Source organism: Argopecten irradians, chromosome 9, assembly GCF_041381155.1.
Source record: "Argopecten irradians isolate NY chromosome 9, Ai_NY, whole genome shotgun sequence".
Classification (NCBI taxonomy): domain Eukaryota; kingdom Metazoa; phylum Mollusca; class Bivalvia; order Pectinida; family Pectinidae; genus Argopecten; species Argopecten irradians.
Window position 1 is genome coordinate 27095230 of NC_091142.1, and position 22865 is coordinate 27118094.

General features: G+C 34.1%; 2 protein-coding genes across 5 annotated transcripts in view; one reads left to right on the forward strand and one right to left on the reverse strand.

The window, feature by feature from the left end:
- Nucleotides 1-5052, reverse strand: part of LOC138331918 (nucleolar and coiled-body phosphoprotein 1-like) — a 73583-nt gene extending 68531 nt beyond the window's left edge. For 2 of the 4 annotated variants that reach the window (XM_069279780.1, XM_069279779.1), the window contains exons 1-2: nucleotides 4959-5051; nucleotides 47-114 (exon numbers count right to left, since the gene is read on the reverse strand). The gene's annotated coding sequence lies outside the window, so the exon portion shown is untranslated. Of the gene's footprint in view, nucleotides 1-46; nucleotides 115-4958 lie in introns of all 4 variants that reach the window. The other 2 variants (XM_069279781.1, XM_069279782.1) reach the window with 2 other exon arrangements.
- A 428-nt stretch (nucleotides 5053-5480) lies between these two features.
- Nucleotides 5481-21928, forward strand: LOC138331919 (FACT complex subunit SSRP1-like). Its single transcript, XM_069279786.1, has 17 exons — nucleotides 5481-5657; nucleotides 6601-6786; nucleotides 7240-7345; nucleotides 7617-7837; nucleotides 10568-10662; nucleotides 11680-11815; nucleotides 12374-12477; nucleotides 14501-14629; nucleotides 14988-15209; nucleotides 16053-16125; nucleotides 16522-16666; nucleotides 17325-17370; nucleotides 18070-18202; nucleotides 18942-19142; nucleotides 19388-19524; nucleotides 19895-20108; nucleotides 20711-21928. The coding sequence occupies exons 1-17, from the start codon at nucleotides 5604-5606 to the stop codon at nucleotides 20801-20803; spliced, it is 2295 nt and encodes a 764-aa protein (XP_069135887.1). The 5' UTR covers nucleotides 5481-5603; the 3' UTR covers nucleotides 20804-21928.
- The last annotated feature ends 937 nt before the right edge of the window (nucleotides 21929-22865 follow it).

The window sequence follows — 22865 nt, forward strand, 5'->3', positions numbered from 1 at the left end:
CTCTTTTGAGTTATATCTTAGATGTGTTCATGCTATTTCAGCTTACCTGACAAATCCTCAATTAGGAAAACACAACAGTCATTCTTGTCTTGTTTAATTATCCAATCGAGTCATCTGTGGATTAAAAAATAAAAAAGAAAACTATGATATCGTCATTGATTTTTTTTTTTTTTTTCTTTCATGAATAAGGCCAAAAACATATGTATATGTTTCAGGTTACATGACTGAAAAAGTAGGAAAGGTGGAAGGGATTCATTTTTTTTTTTTTAATACTTAATTACTACTACATAATATATTCCAGTCTATAGGCAAGCTAGAAGTCTTTTACACCTCATTATTGTGGTTTAACTTATCTTGATACTTAAGCAAGTGTAAAATAAAAGTTGTAAACACTATAAATAACATATTCCCCTTTTTATTTTGCAGAGAGTAAAAACTAAGCTTAGGTGTGTAGGCGTACCTGAAACATACATTTTTTTTTGCCTTACCTATTATGCTTGAAGTAAGATAAAAAGCAAGTGATAATACACATGTGCCAATAGTGAAAGGTTTCTTCAAAGAAAATATGTTGAACAATATAATACCAGGGGATAGAGAAATGAGAGAAATCCTTTCCTGTTGGATTAAAACCAAAATCCACAGAAAATTGCAATTTTAATTGCTGTATTTTCTTGTTATTTAATCAAAGGGTAATTAGCATTTTTAAAGCGTAATAAGAATTATGGGACATGCTGTAGTAATTGCTTATCAAGTTTTATATTATTTCACAGTTACAGATTTCATTTTACTTCTTTTTTCATTGTGTTTATGATGATTGAACAAATGAAGAAAATGTGGATAACCAGAAAATATTTGCCGATATTCTTCAAGAAAACTGATACTTTAACAAAATCTATTAACTTCATTAAAAATCAATGGGATGGCGGGAGTTATCATAATGGGTCTAGTTAGTTTAACGTCCGATTAACAGCCAGGGTCATGTAAGGACATGCCTGGTTTGTTGTTGGAGGAAAGCCAGAGAGCCTGGAGAACAACCACTGACCAATGGTCATTACCTAGCAACTGCCCCACTTGGGATTCGAACCCGCGTCCCAGAGGTGGACTAGGGCTTGTGGTCATATGCCATGACATCTAAACCATTTGGCCACCGCGGCCCCCAAATATCATAATGGAATAGATGTAAAAACAATATTATTTTTGTTTAACTATGAGTAATAACTATGCCAAATAAACTCATCAAATAAAGAGATGCAACTCCTGAGTTAGGTACTGAATGGTATATTCGAGGTTTATCTTGTGCTGCTGGCTTTTTTGTTGTTTCCACACCCCCCCCCATGATTCTACTACGTTTTTAAGAGGGTTTTGTATTCATTAGGATCCTCCTGTCGACCAAGAAAATGAACCACAACACACATGAACTGATAACAGGACGTTAGTTCTAAAGAATTCATCTTTCTGGAGTTTTCTTTTTGTTTACCTATGCCAAATAAAGTAATAAAAGAAAGATATAATCATTTCAAAATGTCCATAGGTTTCAACTTACCAATTTCAAGAACAATTAGATAATAAAAAGTAGATGCAAAAATATACAGAAATCAGTGTAACAAACCAACAAATCCAAAATAGTAATTGACAGTCGAGTGAAAAGGTGTACCAGGTATATATACTTCTGATAATGTGTAAGAGTAAATAAGTGGTATCGTAGTTCCAACCTCTGGTCAGTGTTGTACTTAGCGGTCTTAAGGAGGTAAACAGTGATTATGAACATGAATAAAACGTTACCTGTAAAATATTACCTGTTACATTTCAACACTAACTACAGAAGTATGTTAGGGTTATCTAAAAGCTTCCAAATAACCAACCTCATAACATCAAAATCTAAAGTTGTTCTGATCGGATGTAAAAACCATAGGGTAAACTTTATCAATTACTTTTACACTTTGGCAAATGTTTTAAGAAAGCTGATACGAGTGCCTATTGGATATTGTGTACATTTATAATTGTTAAAACATTCACTTGAAATCTCCCTAAAAACTTAATCCTATGCTATATATATTTGAAAATGATCAGTTACAAATTATAACTCTATGAAGATTTTTTTAAAATCAGCAACACTCTTGATGGCTACCTAGCTAGTTGACTGGTACTGATCAGTCATTAGGATTAATTTAACTAAACGTTACCACAAGATTATCTCCCCCTACTTTGAAACTCAGAATAGAGGATCATAAAATTCCAGTTATAGTGAACTCTTTTATGACCTCAGGTGGAACGTTCAACACATTACATACAGTAGCTTTAAATTGGTATTGAATCATATACATCCTTGTACACTTTTTTAAAACATCAAACTAATCTGTCATTGATTTCAATTAAAGAAAAAATCTTTCATTTTTTCTAAGTAATGAATGATTATCTGGTATATGATCTTACTGTGAGACAACTATATCAACACTCTACAGATACCTGTTATACATAGAGCTTGTTTATATGTATTTATAGATAGAATTAATAGGCCATGTGACAGATGTCTACAGTATACAATCAGATCAAAATATCTTTATATACGTAGGAAAATCAAGAAAATCCAGGATACAACACCTTCACTCTGCCTACCAGTAGATATAAGGAGATACAACACCTTCACTCAGCCTAAGCCTTAACTCAGCCTATCAGTAGATATAAAGAAAAGTATATCATGCGGGCCTATATTGATAATAGCATGGTAGGGTATTGAATTATTAAAAAGATGTGCCTAGTTCTTTTACAAACCTAAAGAACTACTCTAGATTTATAAGCCACAGCAATTCACCCAGAACAAGTAGGTCATCTCAGTCATTCTAATGTATATATATAGTAACTAGACTCATCAAAATTCAGTCTTTAAAATTTCAGAATCATTTAACTAAAATTTGGCTTAAGTTAAAAAGATATGTTTGTCTAAATGCTTGATTCTATTTTTAAACAGGGGGAGGGGGATAATCTAGTAATGGAATTTAACTGAGAAACTGTGGTGGCCAGCTGTCAGTATAGTATCTTAAAATGCACAGTAAAAATAGTTTTATGTTGCTCTTGTCAGCGCAAATAATTCAGATGTGCTAATCAAATTTATATCAAAAATTTCAAGTTACATATTACATATGTAGTATAAAAACAGCATTAAACATTTATGCCTTTCCCTAAGAATAAAAAAAAATATCTAAGTATGGTTTATAACATTTCATGATGTGTTGCCAACAATTTTTCTTAAATTAAAAAAACAATTCAATCAAAATCAAGAAGTGTGGTTTATAAAGCCATGTGAAACTCTTATTAATCTAAAATACATACATATATATACAGATTGAGCAAATTCAATTAAGGTACCTCAGGCTCTTAATCCTACTGTAAAGTAATATACAAAGTTCAAGACTATGCTTAATAAATTTAATTGCTAAAATGTTGTTTTATTTAAAAAGAGAAAAACCTTTACAGCTGTAATGTTAACTGTCTTTTTATGAGTGTGTAAAAAGAAAGAATTACAAACGCTTTCTGGTACGTTCATTAAAATTGCATGTTAGCATCCGAATAAACAACACCCATCACATGCAGACAGGTGATTCAGGATCTCTAAAGCATTAGACTTCAGATCAATAAAACAAATACCTTGGCAGTATAGCATCAAACAGAAACCTAGAACTTACATCTAAGACTATCAAAGGACTAACAATAAACACCCAGACCTATAAAAGGACATATTGTAACATACACCAAGACCTATAACAGGACTTACGACATACACCCAGGTCTATAACAGGACTTACAACATACACCCAGGTCTATAACAGGGTGTACAACATACACCCAGGTCTATAACGGGATTTACAATATACACCCAGGTCTATAACAGATTCAACATACACCCAGGTCTATAACAGGACTTACAACATACACCCAGGTCTATAACAGGTGACTTACAGAACATATACACCCAGGTCTATAACAGGGTAATTACAACATACACCCAGGTCTATAACAGGACTTACAACATATACCCAGACCTATAGCAGGACTTACAACATACACCCAGGTCTATAACATGACTTACAACATACATACAAGTCTATAACAGGACTTACAACTTACACCCAGGTCTATAACAGGACTTACAACATACACCCAGGTCTATAACAGGACACCCAGGTCTATAACATGACTTACAACATACATACAAGTCTATAACAGGACTTACAACTTACACCCAGGTCTATAACAGGACTTACAACATACACCCAGGTCTATAACAGGACTTACAACACACACCCAGGTCTATAGCAGGACTTACAACTTACACCCAGACCTATAACAGGACTTACAATATGCACCCAGACCTTATAGCAGGGCTTACAACTTACACCCAGACCTATAACAGGACTTACAATATGCACCCAGACCTTATAGCAGGGCTTACAACATACACCCAGACCTATAAAATACAGGACTTAAAACATACACCCGGGCATACAGTTATGTTTCACAAGACTTACAACATACATCATTTTATGAAAATATTATGAATTATAAAATTGCCTTAGAACTAGAAGTTAGAATGCCATTTATTTTTCTGCATGCAGGTCACTAACGTTATACAAATATTGCATTAGAAATTATAGAACACCAAGCACATATTATTTATTTTTATTTTAAACATTAAAATTAATTATTCCCACGTTAACACATTGGGAATTTTAAAATCGCGTTGATCTGTTGGGCAAAAACACAGTTTTTGTCAAGAGAGTAAGAGGCCGGGTCGGATCAAGTGGGCTCGTGTTGACTAACACCCGATTATCCCCCCATGTCTCCAGTCAAAGCTTTTTAACGGGAGTGTTTATATTTTGTGTGCGGTATATAAACAGATTTTCTATTATTCTGCTTATTTATTACACTGTATTAAAAACTTCCGCATTCTCGGGACTTACCTGGATAACAATAGACACGAGATCATCTAGGTTGTCTCGCTTGCAGGTGACAGAACTGCGACAGGAAGTGACAAGGAAAGGTAACCGTGACGTAATGCGAATACACAATCGTCCACTTCCGTTTCGGACACCGAGAATATAGTATAAGCATACTCGATAATGACAGTCGCTATAATTCAAACAATTATATTTGACAAACTCTGATGAAACATACATGCCGTTCATTTTGTAGCCAAGACGATTAAAAGCATGTAAGAATTAATTTCATTCACAATACAATTTCCCGCCATATTTCTTGTCTACGTGAACCGTACGGGAGTCTGTATCATTTCCTAAAAACAGGTGCGTGTAAATAGGAACACAATAAAGCTAAGTTCCAAGATAATATTGTATTAATTTACTATTTCGTAATAAGAAAATAGCTGTGTTGTTTGCTAATTTTATTCTCAGTCTTATGTACGACATATTTAATAAGTTTTCTTGTAGGATTATATTTTCGAATTTGAAACCGGAAGTTTTCGTTCGTGCCGCGCGGAAGACAACACGAGAAAATGATCTGCTAACATCAGCCACATGTGTAGATATGTAGACTCGTGAAACGTTGTTTCTGGTTTGTTTTTATGTGATATATTGACAATATTTAAGATGAGTGACATCCAAGAATATTCCGACGTCGTACAAGAAGTCAGAGGAGCTCTGGTAATGTTATTTTTCTTGATCTTTACTGTTGATAAATCCGGCTGTGTATACATCAATACTGAAATAATGATGAACTCCGCAGTTTAATTCAAGCATTTGAATGATCAATCTCGACATTATGAACACTGAAAGGTAATACCAACACATTGGAAAGGTTAGACTTCATAAGCTGGATAAAAAACTCTCCTTACACCCCATGATTTTATGTCAATTCATTGTCGCTATGCAAAGGTAAGAATGAAGTAAATTGTTGAATATGTATGTTGGCCGATTAATATAACTTCTTGAATGAAAAATAACACAATTTTCACTTGAAAGAGCATGCTTCTTTGAATCAGTCAGCAGAGCTGTCTTTTTTTCACATTGGAGACCCGGGTTCGATTCCTGGTTGAGGCACTCGACCGGAATCGTGTATTTTCCCTGTTCTCCTACAAAGCAAGGATTTATAAGTGAGAAGGATTCGTGTCTGTCTCTTTACATTACTAAACACCACGCGAGACGCCTATGAACTGGGAATAAAAACAGTTTTTCTCAACAAATACTTGTCTTATCGAGTCAAACAAAACACCATTGTAAAGTTTATTAAATTTCACAACGTTTATTACTTGCTTTAAAGACGGAATATTTAGAGGATATGTCTTAAATTTTCGTTAAAAAAATCGACAGCTCATGAAATGACGACACCGCTTCAGAAAGTAAGACGGTAACTCTTGCACCCGCAAGCTACATCAAAGGCTGCGCCGGCGGATATCAAAGGAAAATCAGTCGTCGCCCAACGTCACGGTCAGTGCACAAACACAAAAGCGCCTGCCTTGGACTTCCCCAAAACCCAGTGTGACTTATCCTTCTCATATACGTCCTTGTACAAAGAAAAAAAGCTATTAAATATTTTTCTTAATTTTGTCATTTAATCCATATTCAATTTGCAAATATATATTTTCAGAATGCGGGCAAGCTGAAGTTACAGAGCACTAGTGTTAGTTTTAAAAACATTAAAACTGGAAAAGTTGATCAGTATCAGAGCACAGATGTAGACAAAGTCTATTGGTTAAAACGAGCGAGAGGATATTGTTTAAAGTTTATGCTAGATACTGGGATCATCCACAGATATGATGGATTCAAAGAAACAGTAAGTATGGAGGTCGATCTAATTCCTATTGCTGTTAGATATTACATTCTGAATTCAGTGTTTTTTCATGGTATTTTGGGAAAACAGTTTTTTAACAAATTGGGAATTTTTAATCGCAAAAGGAGCAGATTTTTGTTTTTCAGCAATTTGATTTGGTAATTTTTCATTGTAATCGGGAAAAAAATAGGGGTGTTTGGCATTGGGAATGGGGTCGTTTACCGACCCCATTTATATAAGGAGAAAAATCACTGGAATTCTATATGATTAAACTTAAGGTTTGGTTATGAATAATTGTTATTAAAAATTATTTCTCAGTTTTGTAATCAGCAAGATAGCATCTTGGTATTTACAGCCACCTGTTTTAACAAAGTAATTAAAAGACTTAAGTAATTTTGAGGGATTTAAGGAATATATTGAATGGTCTTCATTTCTTGAAATTTTATTTTTGTACAGGATTTTGACAAACTGTCTAATTTTGTATCAAAATATTATCAAACAACTTTGGAAAAACAAGATTTGTCAGTGAAAGGATGGAATTGGGGACTTGCAAATTTCACAGGTAAATTACTTTACAGGAGCCTTTATTGTGTGAAGAAGGTAATGCTTAAAGTTTAAACAATATTTTTATTCAAGTAAACTCTCATAAACATTGACATTTGAAGCTAGGATTAAAAAAAAAAACAATAATATTTCTTCAATTAATTCTTCTCCTAAGGTAACTTCATATAATTAGCTGTAGAAAAATTTAATAAGTCAGCAGTCAATGTTTTAAAAAAATCTGAAGACTTTCCTATGAAAGTTTTGTAAATCATGACATTCAATTGTTCCAGGAAACTCCATGAATTTCGAAGTTGACAACAAGCTTGCATTTGAAGTCCCACTGAACAATGTATCACATTCAACAACATCTAAGAGTGAAGTAACATTAGAATTCCACCAGAACGATGATGCTGCTGTGTCACTTATGGAGCTGAGATTCCATATTCCTGGGCAACCAACCGCGACAAATGCTGAAAAAGGCGAGAACACAGAAAACAAAGACCCCGTACAGGTAAACAATACATTCTCTTACTGATAGACAGACCAATAGACTGTCAACCAACTATTTTCTGTGAGATATTAATTTTAACGTAATTTTGCAAAAGAGTCCCAACATTTATTTATTGTATCGCGAATAATTTAATAAATGTATAAATGAATACACTGTTGCCAGTTATAGTCCTTGATCACAAATTATTGTAATGGCAAATTGTATTGAAAATAACACAGATACAGAAAATTGTATAGACATCGCGAAAGTTAAAAAAAAATGGCTTGACATTCGGACCGGCAAGGACTGTGAGTAAGCTGGACTGAACAAGATTTTGCCAGAACGAATGTTAATATGAATTTTTGAAGTAAACATAACTTCCTGCTATAATTGTCCTGGCTGCTGTTTTTGCCAGGTTCGCTACCTGCATAATACTTCAGAGATGATGTAATTATCCCCCGCCCAACGAAGTTGGCGAGGGATATACAAATGGGTTCCGTCCGTCCGTCCGTACGAATGGTTTCCGGAGCATAACTCTAAAACCAGCAGAGATATTTCCATGAAACTTCATAGACACATTGTTCTTATGGTCTAGTAGTGCCTTTTGCTATTTTTAGGTTTTCATTTTTTGCACTTTTTCTGTAACCATGGAAACATTGCTGAAAATATCATATTTTTGTACCAGGTTCGTTTCTGCAGCATAACTGGAAAACCGGTTGAGGTATATGCACGGAACTCCATAGGCACATTAGTCTTATGGTCTAGTAGTGCCTTTTTCTATTTTAAGGTTTTCACTTTTTGTACTTTTTTCTGTAACCATGGAAACATTGCTGAAAATGGCAGATTTTTGTGTAAGAATCGTTTCCGGAGTACAACTCTAAAACCAGCAGAGATATTTCCATGAAACTTCATAGACACATTGTTCTTATGGTCTAGTAGTGCCTTTTGCTATTTTTAGGTTTTCAATTTTTGTGCTTTTTTCTGTAACCATAGAAACATTGCTGAAAATATCATATTTTTGTAGCAGGTTCATTTCTGGAGCATAACTCTAAAACCAGCAGAGATATTTCCACAAAACTTCATAGACACATTCTTTTTATGGTCTAGTTGTACCTTTTGCTATTTTTAGGTTTTCATTTTTTGCACTTTTTCCGTTACCATGGAAACATTGCTCAAAATATCATGGTAAATGGTAAATGTTACTTTGCAAAACTCCACCCATCTTTGTGTATATAGTCTAATATAAATGTCAAGGCTGTATACCTGATTCAACAATTGCAGCCCTGCTCTACTTGAATTATACTCCATCTTTCTTTAGCTCAACTTCCTTTTTCCTGGGTTTTTTTCATGCACATAAGTCTCCACTATCAAATTTACTTCAGCTTTGATATCTCCATTGGCGGGGGATCTGAATGACTATGTCCTTGTTTCTACTGACTTCCGTACTCTATAATTACCGGACGGTGGGTCTGGACTAGATTTTAAAATAGGCGGTCCAAGTCAAATTTTGTCAGATATGTCCCTCGGACCAGCAAATTTCGTGATGTCTGTTGTATAACTAGTGAATCAACAATTTATGATACCTTGTTGAAAGTTCTGAAAATTTACAGGCTTAGTTTAAACAAATCATTTATGTCTATGACATATATACAATAGATACTGTCAATAGCATTACCCTTCTAAGCTAAATTCTTCATGATATAAACACCTGAGATTTAGATGAATGATATATTTAGAAAATTATAGGGCTGAAACGATTAGTAATTTTTGTATTCGATTATTCGGTCACATGTAATCGATTACTAATCGATTAATCGTTTGAATTGAAGGCAACTATATTTTTTCACTACTGACTACTGAAAACGTCCGCCATGTTTTGTTATCAACTAATAATAACACCTACCGTATAATATGACAGAGGACATGCCTTATATAATATAAGCTTACCAACAAATAAGAATAGATTTATTGACAAAACAAACGTATTATTTTATCCCAAATAAGCTCTGAATTCCGTTCCTGTATCGTCTTCCGTAACAATAACATCGTTTAAATCAAGTCTGCTAACCCGCTCTTTTGACGTGACCTTCACACGTACGACTAATCAACCAAATTTGGATCACCACGAAGCGACATGACCAAATTTTCGTCAATGAACTTTTTTATTTCCGTGATCAAAAAAAAAAAAAAAAAAATCAACAACTCTTATATTCAATTAGAATATGAACAAAAACAATCTTTTTATATGATAAACACATGCAATAGTAAAATTTAAATGTTCAAGATTACTGCTCCTTCCGCTCCCGAGCGTTCCGGCGGCGATTAGGCCTCCGTGACATAACAACATGGAGTCGATCGCTAGTGAAAATTGGCGAACAGCGTGTTGCAAGCTTTCTCATGACATCCACTTTTTCATTGATTAATGACTTTAACTTCCACAGAGACGTAATTTAACAAGTATTTCTCACATCATATATGCTCTGTTGAGTTCAAAACATGTACATAAAGAGATGAAACTCCAGTCGGAATGAATTACTCAGAAATCCATGATCTGTCAACGTGTTTAGTCAGCTTACAATGCACTGGCTATGCATGTTACGATTAACGATTAATAAAATCTTTAATCGATTATCAGCAATTAGCTTCATTAATCTAATCGCCTCCGATTATTCGACTAATCGTTTCAGCCCTAGAAAATTATATACATTAAGTAATACTGATACAAGTTTTCTGTTGTATTTTCTCTGACAGGAATTTTATGAAAATGTTCTTGACAAAGCAGACATTATCCAAGCCACTGGAGAAACTATTGCAGTTTTCACAGAAATACACTGTCTCACACCAAGGTATAGTATTTTTTGCAGTTAACCCGTCCTCGATATTCAAGGGGTTACTACCAATTGTATGAAACATCCAACTCAGGTATATTTCATAGGAAAACAGAAGGCAGTTCATGATCAGGAAAAAATACTAAACCAATTACATACATTCAAAGACTTTCTTTAAAATTACACAGAGAGCAACACCCAACTTCAACCACAGTATACTGTTATTCAATTCTTTTGATGTCCATCAAAGGACCAAACTACCTTCTCATCTGTGATCACACACAGAGCCTTCAGCTTTGCTATGAAATATTCCAAAGGTATATATAACAACAGTGATCGTAGCACTTGGACCTTGGAGGAAGCCGTGAACCTGCCATATCATTAGTTCAAAGGGTTTCTGCGGACTATTTATGATTTGGGCCTAATATATTATTTGGCTCAAAAATCCATCAGTTTTCAAGAATAAATGTGAAGAAATTAAGTTGATGTATCTGAAATATTTAGTACGTCTTTTACTGATCCTTTTTAATGTAAGTCTTCTGATTTTGCAGTTTTTAGTTGCCATGCCCATGGTAACCATCCAGAATTATGCAAAAATAAATTTGAAATTTTGTTAAGTTTGGCTAATGAATTTTAAGTTGTTTTTTCTAAGAAAAAATAGAGTGCAATTTTGAACAAGCTTAATATTTTCTGAGAATATGCATGAAAACACAAAAGGTACATCATAATGATGAAAAAAGGTACTTGGAAAAAAAATGGACAAAATTGACAAAATGTTTAGAATGGTTACCAAAGCAACTGTAACTGCAATAATACACAACCATCATACTTATTGTATGAAGGGTGTACTCATTAATTGAAATTTAAGAGTTCAATCAATAAATAACAGATTGGAAAATTTGTCATATTTTGATGATGATAAAGAATTGCAATGATATAATTTATAAGTCTTCGTTGATGAAATTAAAAAAAAAAATTCAATTCTGATCACTGATTTTTGTTCAGTCTTATCCAATGATTAATGTTTCTTTTCAGAGGTCGATATGACTTCAAGATCTATCCGTCTTTCCTACAACTTCACGGTAAAACATTTGACTACAAAATTCCTTACACGTCAGTTTTACGGTTGTTCCTGTTACCTCACAAAGATGGGAGGCAGATGTTCTTTGTGGTGAGTGGCACAGATTATACAAAAATTTAAATAAAGGTGAATAAAAGAGAGGGAAAAAAAGTGAGTGCTTTCAATTTGCCTTGTGATTAACAAGGAAAATTAATTTAAATATAATAATATTAAATTAAAAAAAGCATTTGAACTTGAGCTTAGAAATCACTGCTTAACTTTGATTATTTTGTGCTTATTTTAAGTTACTTAGGTTGGTAAAAGTCCCATATTCAAACATCTAAATAAGTGTTATTTGAAGATGGATTTATTTTAATGTTATAAAATATTCTTTGCCAAGTTTTGAAGTTCACAATTATAAATCATTTAATGGCTGTATGTATATATATATATTTATATATATATACATGTACTGAAAGAAGTAAGAAACTTGATTACACATGAATAAGTAAAGATGAAAGTTTCTACGCTTCACATTTGAATATTTAAAACTGTTTTTGATAACATGTATAAATAACATGTATAATAAGCTACTCATCATATCTCTAAACCATTGTTTTTTTTTTACACCAATGTTTTAATTGAAAGGTATAAACTTAATTTAAACAGGTGAGTTTGGATCCTCCTATCAAGCAGGGACAGACAAGATATCCCTTCATCATCCTTCTCTTCCAAAAGGACGACGAGATGACGTTAGAATTAGGACAATCAGAGTAAGTCTTGTATGGATGCTACTGATGTTATTAAATTCAGTACAGAAGGGATCTGTTTCTCTTATTGAATTTGGTATCAAATGATTTATAAGTGATAATTTCTCTGTAAAAATCTTATTTTAGCCCTATTATAGAAGTCTTCCTGTTATTCTCTGTTGTTAAATAGGTCGGTTTGGAGTTAACAAAACAAGGCTAGTTAATTAAGTACAATTACTGTCCATAAGTCACACCTTCCAGTAATGGTGATGTTGTATTTTGACGTGATGTTTTGATGTCGCAATCACCAGATGTTGGGACATACCATACACAGCACACATTAATTTGGTATCTCTCTGTATCTTAACCTTCACTTTAGAGCGTGCATAATAATGAGGAATTCTGTTATACCGCGAATTATGAAATGACGCTTTAATTTCCATAATTATACATTCAAGCTCTGAAAAGGCCAATCATTTGAGTAATTCTGACAAGTTGATAAGTTCAAGAAAGTCAGTGTTTTTTTAACTCTTTTTCAACAACAGCCTGTGCCTTTTTGATTGGGAAAATATGATCGGCATGTGGGGGAAATTGGGAAAATATGAAACATTACAAAATCACAGAAAAAACACACAAAATCAACAATTCAGTTTTATTATGATGTACCAGCCTTTGCTTTGACTTTACAAAGGTACAATACAGTACTGTATGGCTGCGAAATGAAAATTACAGACAATTTTGTTTTCGTAAAGGTTTGTGAAAAATCACAGTCTGAAATGTCTCTAAATCTCAGGTTTGAGACTATTGTTTACATCAAATCGGTGTTATTTTCAACAATACATATCACAACAATACATATTCAATCGTCTTTTAGACAGTAAATTTGTATAGAATTCACATGTCCCGTTTTCTTTTTTTCAGTCCTTTGAAGTCATCAACCAACTTCTCCAGATCTGTAGATTGAAGTTTTACTTCAGTGTGGCAGATCCTCATCACACCCTCCAGCTGCCGTTGTGAAAGTCGGTTTCTCTTTGGTGTCAGAATATTGTTCATCAGAGAGAAACCTCTTTCCACAACAGCAGTGGATGGTGGGATGAGCATTGCTAGCTCATATAGTTGCTTGACAGAGGGGAAACATTGTTGTAAAACTTGGTCCGTCATGAAGCGGTGTTGTATGTCTTGAAGTTTCAACTTCTCATTCTTCCTGCAAAGACAAAAATAAAAATGGACATCAGCACAATCTGTACTGACAGTGACCACTGGACTTATTTTGATCTTTTTACTGGGTGATTGGATCGGCTGAGGATCCACGTCATGATCGTTATTGAGCTCATTCCCAACACTGGACTGGTCAGCCTGTTGAACAGGAGATGGAGATTCTTCTACTAGTAATTCAGTTTGTTGTGTCGAATTTTTCAAATTCCAAAGGTCATTTATCCTTGTCAGACCCCTGGCATCTTTTTTGTTGAGCCGTTTGTTGTAATATTTTGAATTATGCGACATTTTCACCCTTGACTCGTACCTGCGTTCACAATCCTATAGACGCTTGACAAATACGTCTACAGATAATGCGATTCAAACTCAAGAGTGACCCTGAACGAAATACCGGAAGTAAAACGCATTGGCGATAACGATCAATCATCAGCGCGCTTTGCAGTCAGATAACAGTAAACACGGAAGTTCTACGATGTTTTCTGAATTTATTACGGCATCTTTTGAGACAAAAAACACTGGGACAAGACAACTGCTATCAATAAACGACAGACAACTCAATTGGGAAAATACGATTTTATTTTGGGAAAATACGATTTTATTTTGGGAAAATATGCTACTTTTGAGCTAGGGGAAACAGCCGAAGTTCGGCGGTAGATTCGGCCTAAAAAAAACACTGAAAGTATACATCAGCTTATATTTGTAAAGGATTTCTTGTTGTATTCTTAACTCAATTTACCCCTGAAAAGTTGTAATGAACTGTTCCAGCATTTGAATTAGAATGCATCTTCTGGCATAAATGAATTAACTTGTATACATGTTGTTTTGTTTCCAGTGAGGACTTTGAGACCAAATACGAGGGTAAATTACAGCGCGAGATGTCTGGTCTAGAGTACGAGGTCATCAGTCGTGTGTTCAAGGCTGTAACTAACAGAAAAATCACCGTCCCAGGAACATTTGTCGGGTAAACTTAATATTCTGTCAAAATTTACTATAAAAAGAAACATTTTGGAAAAAATACATATTAAAATGAACGGCTTCAGATCTAGATTTAAAATTATAATATCAGGTCTTGTGTCCAAAGACTGTCAAAGTTTTAGTTTATTAATTGACATTACAAATGTAAAAGAAGTTAAAAAAAAATATCCCTAAATAAAGTTTTCTTGCAGTATATATATTAATAATAGCTAATAGCTCACATTTGGAAAACTACTTGTTTACATATGCTTTTACGGTACATGAGTTCAGGCACCAATGATATCAATTTTTTCTATAAACTTTTAATCACTTAAAATGTAACTGATTGACAATTTGTATTACAGGAGTTCAGGCACCAATGCCATTAGTTGTTCCTACAAGGCTGCCACTGGATTCCTATACCCACTGGAGAGAGGCTTCATTTTTATCCACAAACCTCCCATGCACATTCGTTTTGACGAGGTGTCCAGTGTTAACTTTGCCAGAAGTGCAGGCAGTACAAGGTCATTTGATTTTGACGTGGAAACAAAGTCTGGCACCATGCATACTTATGTTGGTATTGAAAAGTAAGTTATATTGAAATATGAGTTTATAAATTATTCTTAAAATAACTAATGTAAGATGATAACAGATAATGAAAGAAAGAATTTATTTACAATTGAGAAATCTTTAATATTACATGTACAGATCGGACCATCAAAATCCTTAAAATGTTGTGTGGTCACAGCGTCGGTTTAACTCTGCAGATTTGAGGTCGCAATCCTTTCATGGTGACAACACATTGTGCAAAATCACGTGGTGGGAGGAATTGCTTAGGATTTTAATGGTCCGATCTGTAAGTGGATGTGTATTTTAGTAGACACAGGTTTTTGTGCTATTGTTGATAAAACCTTGATAAATTGAAATTGTAACAAAGTAGAAAACTTTTTCTGTTGAGATATTGTAATAATCAAGAGAAAAAAAACATTTTTTAGTTTTCTTGAATCGTTGTGAAATAGGTCAATAAACTAATTGGTCGTTGTGGTCCCAGAGAGTGAGCCCTAAGTTGATTTATAGGTTTGATAATCCAGTCTATATCTATAATGAACACCAAAATTACAATCAAACCTGCCTAGAACAACCATCAAAGGCACAGAGACAAAGTGGTCTTCATACACCATTATTGTGTTAAAATCCTTTTGGGACCTTATATATTTATACAGGTGGTCTTTATAAAATGTTGGTTTCTTAGACAGGATTCACTGTGTAACTATCAGATAGGATAAACTTTGTGTATGTGTGCCTAACTGTAACAGGATTCACTGTGTAACTATCAGATAGGATAAACTTTGTGTATCTGTGCCTAACTGTAACAGGATTCACTGTGTAACTATCAGATAGGATAAACTTTGTGTATCTGTGCCTAACAGGGATGAATATGGAAAGCTGTATGATTTTGTCAGTAATAAGAAGCTCAGAGTAAAGAACATCGGAGGAAAACTGGTATGTATTGACCACACTAAAAAGTCGTTCATTTACAGAACTGAACATACAAAGAACACAAGTTGATCATTTGATATAGAAAACAGAGAGAAAGTAAAATTAGGTTCAACTGAAGAAGAATAAAAAAAAAAGAATTTATTTTCAGGATTATCACAACGTTTTAACTTCTAAGACACTATCATAAAGATGTTTTGATTTGTTTATGTAAGACTAAAGTGATCAGGAAATTAATCAATATCAAATCAATCATTATCATTTCTGTGACCACACTACTATTGTAGAATTAGAAATAAATAGTCTGACAATAAAGTAAAAAAAAAAAACAAAAACCCAGAAAATCTTAATATCTAATGACAATGCTTTTAAGAAGAAAAAAAAAACTGTTTTTGTTGATAGGACCAAAAACAGAGTGCCAACTATGCCGACGACATGAATGACAGTGACGATGATGACGGTGATCATGATGCCTATCTGGAGAGGATGAAGGCTGAAGGGAAGGATAGATACAGCGACGATGAGGATGATGATACAGACAGCTCAGGTAAGGTTAGATATAGATACGGCAACAACGTGGATAATGATACAGACAACTCGGGTGAAGTTAGACCTAGATATAGCAATGATGATGAAATATATATGAACTTTATTTATTTTACATCGATTACAAGTTATAAGTTATACAAGTTGTATACAAGTTATACAACTTATGCAAATCACTCTCGATGGCCCGGATGTAAGCGCGCGAGGGATCTTAGTTGTGGGAGGAAACCGGAGTGCATGGAGAAAACCCACGTGATCGGGCAGGTGACCCCTAACCTTTTCATGTCCTTGCCGGGGATCGAACCCCGGCCGGCTAGGTGAAAGGCGAGTGGATTAACCACTACACCACCCGATCACCCTAAATGATGATGACTGTAAAGGACAGATACTGGATCTGTTGATGGGGATAGAATATCTGTAAGAAGTTATTGAATTCAAATGTTCTGATCTATTTTCACAAATCATGTATTTATCTCTGAAATATTTCGCTACAAATCCAGTGACAAATAATCAACAGCCTGATTGGTCTGTGTTTCGTTGACGATTGGTCTGTGCCATATCGCCATGAACAATTGTAAAAATCAATGACTATGAATATTTCAGTAACGACAATTCTAAGATGAGTGTAGTCAGCCAATTTTCCATGTTTTGTTTTTCAGACGAGTCTTTCAACCCTGGAGACAGTGGAAGTGAAGTGGCAGAAGAGTGAGTAATAAGCTTTACTATAGATTATTGTACACATATAATTTTGAAACATGCTGAGACAAGTCTCTGAATAAATATGTTACTGAGCTAGATAAAGACCTTTAATTAAAACTCAGTAAACAGATTGTCAGAGAATAAGGAAACAAGAAACTAGAATTCTGGAAGGGCCTCCATAAGATACGACGGGATGGGACAGAACAGGACAGAGCAGACATAAGTAGCACATGTGCATCCCCTATTCCATGACAGGAAAGTAAAGACAGTATGTGCTCAACAGTGATGTCTATATATATATAGGAGATACAGCCGAAGTTTGTAATATCTTGGATCACATGGGATATTATTTTATGCACAAACAGAGCAATATAGTAATGTAATGGTTAAAATGAAGTCTCACAAGGACAAACATAATACCTAAAATGAAAAGGTCTGAGACAATGAATTTTCCATCAGCTCAGGATCATTTACATATTAATGGTTTTTTTAAATAATAATTTTTTTTTAAATAATAATTGATAAGGCTATTTATAGGGGTATTGTCTTAATTCTACAAGGAGACCAAGTTTGTTCTCAACACTTTGATTTAACTTACTACCCCTGAAAAGTCATTATAAACTGCTCCAGTGTGTTAAAGTAGAAGAGTTCAGATGTGTAGCCAGGGGTGAATGAGTTAATACTCATCACATAAATGTTTTACAGATATGACAGTAACCCTCCTACCACATCCGAGTCTGAAGAGGATGATTTCGGTAGTGGGCCAGAAGCTGAAGCTAAACGAGAAGAAAAACGGAAGGAGAGGGAAAAGAAGAAAGCTCGTACTGCTAAGACAGTTGTACGTATATCTTCTAAGAATAAGGAATTGATACTTTATATTCATATATTGTGTCACAATGCCTATTTGAAAAACATTGTTACTTCAATGTAATTAAAACAAAAAAAACAAAACAAAAAACTACTGTATTTGACCCAATAAGCGCCCGGGGCATTTGAAAAATTGAAAAAAAATGCAAAGGTGCTTAATAAAACGAAGTTACTGCAAACTTATACAATTTTGATAGTTTTGGTCTTATGCCCGGGCAGTTGAAATTGAGGCCTCAAAAGGGGGAAAGGTGCTTATTAGGTCGAATACGGTAAGCCAAACATCATACCTTAATTATCCAATGGTTTTACCAGCTTCAGAAACATCTGAACTTAAAATATAATAACAATATTTTTATCTGTAAATAATTAATTATACAGTCAAATCTGTTTATAAAGACAGGGCAGTAAAAATTGTATTGAGTGCTAGGTGGTCTGTATACTGTCACAAGTTGAATTCTGTTGAAATTGGTCATTTTGGACCATAGAAAAGTGGTCATTTTAAGATGGTGGTCTGTATACAGAGATGGCCACTATGACAGGTTTTACTATATAAAAATGATTGCACTATCAGTATTGTCTCAACTTATACCTTTTCAAAAGTCTTAGTCAGCAAAACATCTGAGCTCTTGGTGTCAGAAAACCAGCTTCTTCAATATTTTAAGGAGTATCATAATTTTTTTAATTCTTTGACAACTGTTCTCTTTTTGTAGAAAGAGCCAGGACAGAAGAAGGTGAAAAGGAAACAAAAGAGCAAGAACAAAGATCCTGACAAGCCAAAACGACCTATGTCTGGGTACATGATCTGGTTTAACACCAACAGAGAGCAGATTAAGTCTGATAATCCTAGTCTATCTATGACAGAGCTGTCCAAAAAGGCTGGAGAACTCTGGAAGGAAATGAAGGACAAATCGGTATGTGCATTTCATTGAGTAACAGAATATGGACAAAAGTACACTTCATGATTTTACTATGTATTTCATGTACTTTGAATTTTCCTGATCTCATCTATTGATGGATTTCAACCTAATTTTGTATACTTTTGTCTTCACTTTAAATTAACTTTTTATGATTGACCTAATTATATGCTTATAGTGCATTGTAGGAAAACTATTAATGAAATAAAGATTGCATTAAATATCAAGATTTGGTGTTGTAGGAATGGGAAGGGAAGGCTGCAAAGGCCAAAGAGGAATATCTTGCAGCAATGGAAGAGTATAACAAAAAACCAAAGAAAGAAAAAGGAAGTGATGATGGTGATAGTGACAGTGAGGGAGAGAAAAAGTCCAAAAAAAGGTGAATGATAAGATTTGTCAGTTAATTTTCAAGTTGCGATATTATTTGTGTTTTTCGTGTATTTAAGTTGAACATTAATGTCTTGGTAATTGTCCTGGTTAAACTAAAAAAAAAATATTGTTTTCCTATTTAATTTCCCCTTAGTGACCAAAGCCATACCAAAAATGAATTGAGTTTAGAGATATATGTCAAGAAATATCAGTATTTACTACATTTATTTACAGCTGTGTGTTCATGAAAATTGTTTGATTTATAATTAAAGCAAATTTTACAGGGATTTTAATACTGAAATTTAAGTGAATACTTATGTAAAGGATAATTGTTAATTTTCATGGAGTAGCAACTTTCATGGACTTTCTCTCCTGATCAGATCCAAAAAGTCTCCGGTTTCGTCAAAGAGTCCATCTAAAAAAGTCACCGAGAGCAGGGCAGGTGCAGGGGAATCTTATAAGAGTAAGGAATTCATCTCAAGCTCCAGCTCGTCTGATGAGGATAAACCTCTAAAAAAGAAAGCAAAGAGGAAGGAGAAAGAAGAAGTAAAGAAAGAAGAGAGTGAAGAGGACAAAGAAAGTAGTGTAGGAGAGGTAAAGATTATTTTATTTTCTCAAAATAATGGAGCAGCTAGGCATAAAAATCGTTCAAAGTTTGAAGAAAGCATGAAACTTTGCATATGGCCTCTTTAGGACATGATGTTTTGAAAACTGACAAAATTGCTAATAAATTATCAAATCAGTAGCAATCTAATTAAAGTCAGACTTGTAATTCCGCCCCACTACAATGCTCTACACTCCAGTACAAGATCTAACAACTCTCCGTTAATGGTCACCTCAGCATGACCCTTTTGGTTAGCCAATCAGCATTTTGCCTATGAAATCTTTAGTGTTCTGCTGTAATTTTTCGGAAGTATAAACGACTACTAGCTATATAAAGTATGTTACGAGATGTTCCAATACTAGGTAGGTGGTCATGCTGAGTTGACCATGAATGGGGAGTTGTTAGATCTTGTATTTGAGCATATTGAAGTGGATCATAGTAGAGCAAAATTACAAGTCTAATTTTAATTAGATTGTACTGAATAGTAGAAATGAAGGACCACAGCAAGAAACCCAAACTTGTGTCCCCAGAATGGAAATGCTAATGCTTTTAGTGTATGTTTTGTAAATTTTAACTTGTGTTATCATTTCAGCTTCCATCAGATGAAGAGATCCTCCCATCTCCACCGTCCTCAGGGAAAGGATCAGGGTCAGACGAAACAGACTCCGAATCTGGCTCAGACTGATGTAGCGGAGAATGGGATTTGTTCTCACTGATCACATGGTCATGAACTTAGTTATCTCTGAAGCTATTGTCAGGATACATCTATGTGACTCTTAATTCACGAACATTCTTTCATTAGGAATACATGATGCAAGTCCAAATTGTGATGGAGATATTTACTTATAGCTGTTAGCTGTGACATCTCATCTGTTGAGGAGAATTACATAAGAGACTAGCAAGAGGCAAGACCACTCAGTTCAGTTACAACAGAGACAAGCAAGAGGCAAGACTACTCAGTTCAGTTACAACAGTGACAAGCAAGAGGCAAGACCACTCAGTTCAGTTACAACAGAGACTAGCAAGAGGCAAGACCACTCAGTTCAGTTACATAAGAGACTAGCAAGCGGCAAGACCACTCAGTTCAGTTACATAAGAGACTAGCAAGAGGCAAGACCACTCAGTTCAGTTGCCTTTCGACTCCTGCTCTATTTAATGATTCTTATGACAGCATGATGGTTAGATTTGTCATGTTTAAGTGGCCAACATGGGATAATCTTCATGTAGTTCTCGGAATTATACCATGTTTGGTGATACTAATAAAGACTTTCAATGCATGCTCATGTAGTTGAATAATTGATAACAGTATCATTTCACGTTCATAGCATCCATTTATAAAGATCATGATCGAAAACTATTTTTTTTTTTTCAATTCAGAAAATAACCATAGTGCTATTATTAGTCTTAAGAATATTTTGGTTCTTGACACAAAAGTTTCATGATGTGACAACTACGACTATCTTAATGACATAAGATTTGTGACTATACAATACCACAGTTGTTTACTGGTTTGTTGTAGGACATTGAAAATATGATGACTATGTTTTCAAAATTCATTTGAATAGGAGAATGAGAGGATTATGCTATTTAAAATGTTTCCATCTCATTGATAAAGATATATACTGGTTGCACTATCAATTTTTACATTTCTGATATTTTCCAACGATATCACCAATATGGGATGGAATCTTAGTTGTTCAATCAATCTACATTTCAAATGCTTATCAAAAATCTGCTCATGCATAAAAATGAAAACATTTGAAAATTGTAATATCTCGAACATGTACAATTAAAGTAAATTGTAAATAGAGATCCCTATTCTAGTTGTTTTATATATCAATCCATGTCTTTGATTGAAATAGCAGATGATTTGGGACGGTTTGCCAAGAGACTTAATTTTGGCCAGTAGCACTGCCAAGTTTGCTCAAAATAAAATAGGCTAAAATCTTTTTAAACGACTTATTGAAGATTCGTGTCCTGATTGGCTTAAATGGTCATCTGACTTAATACAACACATGTCTCTAGTAGAAGTATACATTAATAGAAAAAAAATTGATAAAACACTTTCCTTTTCTTTAACAAACATTAAATTGAAGACCTCGTATACTAATTAACGTTTCGGATTTGGACTGCGTTTGATTTGACTAGTGTTGCGACCAGAGTATGAGATTTGCAAATCAAATAACCAAAGTGTTGTGTAATTGGAAAACGAACACCTTCTCCACTTTGCTGGGAGTAAACGGGTGTTGTGAGTCACAAGGTGGCAAAAGAAACCCGGAAGTGAAGTGTTAAACTGCTGAAAATCACTTTTGATATCAAATATATTTATGTCACATGCAGAATATAGAACTTGCATGGAAATAAAAACGTGTTAGTGTTGTTTTGGACTGAAGAAGGCCCTATATATATTCCATAGAAATTATTTTTTATTTAACTTTGAATTTATGTTGGCATTTTATTTCGGATCATTAATATACTAGCTTTATACCGTTTTTACCTCATGAAATAAAAAAGTGTTAACAGAAATTTTAGTAAAATCTAGCTAACAACTCTAGAATAAATCACTTCCTAAAAAATCACTGATAAATAATCTTAAAGCCGCCATATGTTAACACTGTGTTGTTCTCACAATTTCATTTGTAATTTAGATTAACCACATTGTGTATATGTTAAGACATACTTATTTGACAGTCGAGTGACCAAATCTCTTGTACCAAGGTCAGTCATTTTAGTGAACAACTTTGAAG